Source organism: Notolepis coatsorum (assembly GCF_963971535.1).
Source record: "Notolepis coatsorum genome assembly, chromosome: 1".
Lineage (NCBI taxonomy): Eukaryota > Metazoa > Chordata > Actinopteri > Aulopiformes > Paralepididae > Notolepis > Notolepis coatsorum.
Window position 1 is genome coordinate 194,252,607 of NC_140165.1, and position 8,202 is coordinate 194,260,808.

General features: G+C 42.1%; 1 protein-coding gene across 1 annotated transcript; it reads left to right on the top strand.

The window, feature by feature from the left end:
- Nucleotides 1-5,908: 5,908 nt before the first annotated feature.
- p2ry6 (pyrimidinergic receptor P2Y6) lies at nt 5,909-7,286 on the top strand (the record flags this gene model as incomplete). The annotated part of the gene is made up of 2 exons (XM_084308573.1): nt 5,909-6,327; nt 6,617-7,286. The coding sequence occupies 2 exons, from the start codon at nt 5,909-5,911 to the stop codon at nt 7,284-7,286; spliced, it is 1,089 nt and encodes a 362-aa protein (XP_084164699.1).
- Between the last annotated feature and the right edge of the window lie 916 nt (nt 7,287-8,202).

Sequence of the window (8,202 nt, forward strand, 5' to 3'; positions counted from 1 at the left end):
CAGAGTAAATGGTTCTATCCTATTTGTTCATTTCATTTCAAGCCTTTACTGGTTTCCCTCATTTACAGTCACATCGAGTGTACATAGTTAAGCAAAACATACAAAGTTAAGCAAAAAAGGCATATAAAATCACACAGCATATACAATCAGACAAATTAAGGATAACAATCAATAAAACATGTACAACTTGATTGACAAAGGTTGGAGATCAAGGTTCCATAGGTACCAAAATTCCATTCCAATAATGATGTAGTATAAGGAGGTAGCTTACCAATAAGGGCCTTAAAAATGAACAAATACCAGTGTTTGTTGCGCCTCTCCATCAGCGAGGACCAACCAACCTTCTCATAAAGGACACAGTGATGAGTATCTATCATCAGTGATGAATCTGATGGCAGAGTGATATATATATATACTGTATCCTTTTTACAGTGGGGAGGATTCGACCGTTAGGTGAAGTAGCTCCATTTTGCTCAGGTTCAGTTTGAGGTTATTGGTCGTCATCCAGGCAGAAATGTGGGACAGGCAGACCGAGATATGCTCAAAGTATCACTGTATTTCTGACAAATATCACATTATTTCTGAAAAGTATCACTGTATTTAACTCATTCACGGCCAGCCGTTCTATCCATCCTTGTACTCAATGGGCCACCGCTTTAAAAGATAGGGATTTTCACTGTGCGTCGCAGTGTTTACAGGGCTATATCTATATTCTATATTATAGCTATGGAGACAATACTATGGCTCATTTGACAGTAACTATCCCTCATCCAACATGTGAAAAATAATGAATTCTTTCGTGTTATACCGTGGTGAATATTGTATAGTTTCAGAGTGATCCTGGCTAATTCCTGGTAACTGCGTTATGGAGCGATATGTGAATTTTGCTAAAAGCGTTCGTGTTGCTCGCCTGGACACGCTACTATGATGTATGATTGCATTTTTTGATGCTTTGATCGCCAGCAACGGCATTCGTTTTGTAGTGGACCTTTCCAGGAATGTTTGGTTGATGGACTTGCCGATTAGATTTGAGGCAATTTTAAGGAGGATTTTGGATTGGATTTTCCCTGGACCGTGATGCTGTTATACCAGACGATGATGCAGTACTGGATAACACTCTGAATGGTAGAACAGTAAAACAGGTTGAGGATGCTGCAGCTGGCACCGTAGGACCTGAGCCTACGAATAAAGTACATACGCTGAAAGTACAGTGAAAAGTGTCACTGTATTTATGAAAAGTATCACAGTATTTCTAAAAAGTGTCATGGTATTTCTGAAAAATATCACTGAATTTCTGAAAGGTATCGTGGTATTTCTGAAAAGTATCATGGTATTTCTGAAAAGTATCATGGTATTTCTGAAGATTATTACTATCATGTAATTCTAATCATGGTATTTATTTTACCATCCAAATTACAAATACTATCGCCGCAAAATTATTTACACAATGTTCGTACCATGGCAAAAGCTGCAATCACAGGCAGACAGACAGACAGATAAGACAGACAGACAGAGTTCATCATGTTTCTCATCGTCTTTGGCATGTAGAGAAGACATGCAGCTCTCTGCTGTCCTCTGGTGGTGCTGGAAGAAATCACAAGGGGTCTGGATGCGTGAATATTTTAGGCAACCAACTTGTGTTTAGCGTTTCTCTGATTGGCCACTACGCCCATGTGACCGCGGCAGCGCGAGAGAGCTGCAGCGCGGAAATAGGCTGTCTATTGCCTCGCGCTGCAGCGCGGAAATAGGCTGTCTATTGCCATTCTCTAAGACAAACTCTAACCTTAACCAGCTCCTTAACAGCGCCTAAACTTAACCCTTCTAACCTTAACCAACTGCGAAACAATGCCTAACCTTAACCTTAACCAACTCCGAAACAATGCCTAACCTTAACCTTAACCATAACCAACTCCGAAAGAATATTGCCATTCTCTAAGACAAACTCTAACCTTAACCAGCTCCTTAACAGCGCCTAAACTTAACCCTTCTAACCTTAACCAACTCCGAAACAATGCCTAACCTTAACCTTAACCAACTCCGAAACAATGCTTAAAGTTAACATGCCTAAACTTAACCGGCGAAAGAATGCACGTTAAAAAAATTGAAGGGAATCGAACTTGTCACCAACGGACCGCAGAATCCACAGCAAGGCAGCGCTACCAGTTGAGCTAGTTCTCGATGTTAAAAAAGGGGGGATTACTGCTACATAATGCTGCCGCGACAGAGCTCCGCGACAGAGCTCCGCGGCAGAGCTCCGCTCTGCTGCTGCCGCGTCGCCGCGGGGGCGTGGCTAGACGCAAGTTGGGCGTGGCTAGACACAAGTTGGTTGCCTTTAATATTTAGGCGGTCTGCGTGCATGAATTGTTATGAATGGGTTAACCTTTTTTTATTTGTAACCCTATTTAAAAATTGTCTGATGCATGATGTTGACTAGTACAGGCCATAATTTCACTGGTCGCTTTAGTATTGAGAAACGTACTTACCAGGCTCCACTACAATCCAATGGGGCAAGTGTTTTAGCCTTCAAACGCCAAGATACATTGTCCTTTTCCAGTGGCGACAGTGGCTTAGGAGGTAGAGCGGTCGTCTGTTAATCGGAAGGTTCCCGGTTCTATTCCGGCTCCTCCTGTCAGCGTGTTGAGGTGTCCTTAAGCAAGTCACTCCCGATGAGCAGGTTGGCACCTTGCATGGTCGCCTTCGCCATCGGTGTGTGAATGTCAGGCATAAGTTGTAAAAAGCTTTGGATAAAAGTTGTTGTATAAATGTAGTCCATGTACCATTACCATTTAGGAAGCTCACAGTATAATCCGATATCCTATGTTATAATGAATTGGTTGCAAACTGAGTTCGGTTGCATCCAGATGTTCATGGCTCTTGTTCTTCTATATTTAACCAGCTAGTTCCAGTTCTGTCTACCATCCATACTGTCACGGCTCTTAGTGGTGAAGCCAACCAATAATATCTGAGATTCTATAGCAGCGGTTCTCAAACTACGGGTCGCGGACCAAAGTGGGGTCGTTTTTTTTTATGTTCTGGTAACATATTTTGGCTAAATATGCCTTGTTTTATAAATGTGTATTGATAACATAGTGCTGTAATACAATTTTCTAATATGCATGATCAAGTTCAACAACGTGTGCTTTTATTTTGATATTCCTTAATTCCACGTTGAAATTACGTGATACATTAATTTATTGACCGCCATGCTGTTTTCCCATCTCTACTCAATGGCGCCAGCGTTATTGACCATTTTTGCGATGTTTGCGGACCCATCGTGTGTTCTGTATTATAGCTATGGAGACAATAGTATGGCTCATTTGACAGGAATTGTTTATAGTCCAACACTGACTAACCAGTTCATTTCTACATACTTTAGTTTGTGCGCTATTCCATGCTAAACATCGCCCCTTTCCAAAATAATCCAGTCTTTTTTTCTAGATCGCGAGATATGATGTGTTATATGCATTATGCTCAAATAGTTCGGGTTGCTCGCCTGAAACTCCAAATATTTCCAAATCAAAAGGTATATACCATATATATGTTTCTTCACAAAATCATCAAGGGGAGGGGGGGGGGGTCGTTTTACCTCGAAACTGCGATTGTTGAACTACCCATCCCAGTTAGGACAGCCGAAACCTGTCCAATCTTTCGCGGTCGACTAAAGACGCACTTCTTCAACCATTATCTGAAATTAAATTTATTTAAAAGAAATATCTAACCCTAACTAACCTTACTGTCATGCACTTGTCCTAATAAACTAACCTACACTGTAGCACTCAACACTTGATGAACATTGTTACTCAGCTGATAGAGTTGTGCCCTTCCTGATGACTTGTCATACAGAACTTGTAAGTTGCTTTGGATAAAAGCGTCAGCTAAATGACTAAATGTAAATGTGATGTTACCAAAAGCATGTTTTAGGTTCGGTAAAATACGACACTGTGATCGGTACAAAAGCATGTTTTAGGTTTAAAAAAATATCAGCAGGTTACCTAAAATAGACCTTACCTTAGTCAGAAGGTACTCCAAAATGAATAAATCCCAGTCGTCCCATCGCGATTGCAATTACTTGTGTATATTGGGCATGGCTATCATACGGGAAACAATAGGTTTGAGGCATCAAATCTCCGACCGATTGCTATGTTCTGATTCCCTCTGAGGGGGAGGAGTTCCTGCAGCAAAAGAAAAGCAGAGCGAGAAAGACCGAGAGACCATACCCAGTTCAAACGGTAGGCGATACTGCCACCTGGCGGGATTCGATCGCCATTGCAATTTTAAAGTAGGCAGCGGTGCCAGGGAGACTCAGGCAGCTCCGAGTGAGTGTTTAGAATGGGGATCAAAGGAAAAAGATCAAAGGATCTAAAAACGAGAAAACTCGTTTTTGGTGCTCGACCGTTGGCGACGAAATACGAGAATACAAATTTTTGGCGGCCAATGAGTTAAGTGTGGGGTCGCCAAAAACATTCCTAAATAAAATGGGCTTGTGGTATAAAAAAGTTTGAGAACCCCTGTTCTAGAGGCCCCAATCCCCTAAGAGTTTAGACAGTTGTAACACTTCATATCTTACCATATACAGTATATGTATAAACAAGGTTATCTAGCACTCAACACTTTGATGAACATTGTTACTCAGCTGATAGATAGATATATATATATTATTCATCACATCATCTGCGTACAAGGAGAATTTGTGTACTTAATTTATTGCCTTTATGAGCATTGTATATTCACTTGTGTCAGTGGTTCGACAGGGGCCGGGCACATTTGTCTTGTTCCTCTACTTAATTGGAGCAGATTCTGTCTCCTAGAGGTGAACTGACATGATGTGTGCTATTCCCCTGCTGTTAAACTAAAAAGGATCTACAGCAGTGTTTCTCAACTGGTGGGTCGCGACCCAAAAGTGGGTCGCGTGGCCATTTTGAGTGGGTTGCGGATGTGTGTGTGAAAAAAAAAAAAATTAAAAAAAAAATTATATATAATCTTTTTTTTGCACTACCTATCTTTGTGAAAGTGGCTTCTCAGCTCTGGTCCAGCTGAAGACAAATCAGAGGAACAGATTGGACATTGAGCATGACCTCAGAGTTGCTTTGTCTACCATCACCCCAGACTTTGAGACTCTTGTCAGGAGCAAACAACATCTGCAGTTATCCCATTAGTTCCCTGGGATGTTAAGCTAAGAAGTCTGCTAAGAAGGATATATTATTTATTATTATTATAATTTTATTTCATTGGGTTTTTAGCCCTAGTTGCACTTTTGTTGCAACCCCAGTTATCCCACTAGTTCCCCCAAACTTAGGTCTGTTATGTTAAGCTAAGAAGTCTGCTAAGAAGCATATTATTTATTATTATTATTATTATTATTAAATATATTATTTTATTTCATTGGGTTTTTAGCCCTAGTTGCACTTTTGTTGCAACCCCAGTTATCCCATTAGTTCCCCCAAACTTAGGTCTGTTATGTTAAGCTAAGAAATCTGCTAAGAAGCATATATTATTTATTATTATTTTATTTCATTGGGTTTTTAGCCATAGTTTTTGTGTTTATTTCATGTTTTTAACAGTGCATGAAAGATTGCGTATTACTGCAAAAAAGAAAATTGAAATAAATCATAGTGGTTAAAAAATTTGGGTCGCGACTTAATGACTAAGGAAAATGTTGGGTCCCGAGGCCAGACCAGTTGAGAACCACTGATCTACAGTATACTAATAGGATCTACAGTATACTAATAACACAGCCTGAAGCAAACTAAAAACTATAACAACACTTGGTGTAAAAGATAATTCTAATAAAATCAATAACAAATGAAATTGTTATGCAACAAGGTGTATATGAACTGGGCTTGTGAAAGAAGAACATAGTCTTACCAATGAAACTCTCTGTGTCTTACAGAATGTGAAGGGTGTTGCCATGCCGATATCCTCTACAGAGCCTCTCCCCATGGGCCTCCCGGGAACCTCTTCCCCCACACAACTGTACTCTACACAACTCTCTTCCGTAGACAGCCTTGTCCCCACTGCCATCGTCAATAACTCCAGCTGGTCAGGTGACTTGAAATGCACCTATCAAGAGGACTTTAAGCGTATTCTACTTCCTGCCGTCTATAGCTTTGTCTTCCTGTTGGGCCTGCCCCTCAACGCTACTGTCATACTGAAGATATGGAGGTCACGACCCCACCTGACCCGCAACAGCATCTACATGCTCAACCTTGCCACTGCTGACCTCCTGTATGTGATGTCACTTCCTCTGCTCATCTACAACTATGCCAGCCATGACTACTGGCCCTTTAGGGAACTGGCCTGTAAGATAGTCAGGTTTCAGTTCTACAGGTGAGGGTGTGTACGTTATGTAAAGTCTGATTTATTAGATTGTGTGTACATGTTATGTAAAGTGATGTAGTAGATACTAGATAGTATGTACATGTTATGTAAAGTATGATTTATTAGATTGTGTGTACATGTTATGTAAAGTGATGTAGTAGATAGTATGTACATGTTATGTAAAGTCTGATTTAGTAGATAGTGTGTAGTGAGTGTTTTAGCTGCAAGGCTTGTTATGTCCTCCTGTGTTGTTGCTTACAGTAACCTACATGGCACCATCCTGTGTTGTTCCTTATAGTAACCTACATGGCAGTATCCTGTTCCTGACATGTATCAGTGTGCAGCGTTACTTGGGTATCTGCCACCCAATGGCTGGCTGGCACAAGCAGGGCGGGCGCAGGCTGGCGTGGGGCGTCTGCGGTGCTGTCTGGCTGGTGGTCGCCCTCCTCTGTGCTCCGACTTTCCACTTCGCCTCCACAGGGACCCAGCGCAACCGGACAGTGTGTTATGAACTCAGCCGGCCAGAGCATTCCAAGGACTACTACCCATACGGTATGGCCCTCACCTGCCTCGGCTTCCTATTGCCTTTTGTGGGTGTGGTGGTGTGCTACTGCAGGATGGCCTGCCTGCTCTGCCGCCCGGCTTCCTGCCTGGGTGTCGCCGCAGCGACCGGGGAGAAACGGGACAAAGCCGTGCGGATGATTGTGATCGTGGTGACGGTGTTCGCTGTGAGCTTCCTGCCGTTCCACCTCACTAAGACCATGTACCTGCTGGTACGAACGCTGCCCGGCGCTCCCTGTCACACCAGAAACCTCTTCTCTGTCATCTATAAAAGCACCAGGCCGTTCGCCAGCATGAACAGCGTTCTGGACCCCATCCTGTTCTACTTCACTAAACCACGGTACCGCCGCAACACCCAGAAGTTCATGCTCCGAGTCACCCTCAAGGACACGGGGACCAATGTCTGACTGGGGGGCTGAATGCTCCAAACTGGATTGGTTCATTGACGTAGGAAAGGTAGTAGCTGACACAATTAGAAGAATATTTATCAAAGCCAAGACCCTAGTATAGGTTGGTGTGTCCTGTCCCCAATCAAATTACATTTACAGGGAGGGAGGCTGAATGGCCTCCGATGGGAGTTTTAGCAGTTAAGTTAAGTGATAAGAAAGGCCAGACCTTTGTCTCACTGCTCATGAATATGGATGATTATGGTGGGACTACTGGTCAAAGTGTTTTGTGCTAAGTTCTTTAGTCAAGAAGTGGCAGAAGATTGTGAATATTCATTGTTCATAAACAGATCATACTTACACGCAATTGTACTCTTCTGGGCTACGACAAACTGCAACGAAACTACAAGTCAAGTATAACAGCAGAACAGAGCACAGGCATAGAAGAGAACAGAAGCTTGAGTTTATTTGCCAATAATATTGTGTTGGTTCTAAATTATGTGTTAATAGGATAACAAAGGGTTTTCAATACGGAAACTAGACATTTGCTGTCAGTGGCTGACAGTGGGTTTTGGACAGAAATCTCAATCCACCTCCAAGCCATTGAGGAGTAGTTCCTTTTATGATAATAGCGCCACCTTGAGGCCAGATGACTCAGAACTTCAGAGGCCTCCTGTTGTAAGGCAAACATATTTGTCAAGTGGAAATCGGACAATGCGTTCACAAGTAATGAGTCACTTCCTGTTCATCATGCTTTTTTCAGAAATTTGATTGGATAATGTGGTCATAATGGTTTGGCCTGTCAATTATCTAAATGACACATCTAAAGATGTTAGTCCCTAGAGTCTAATCTGGCGGACGTCATAGATCATTATGGCAAATGTGTTGTCGATGAGTCAATGCATCTCTGGATATGACTGTATGGCTAACTGAGGTA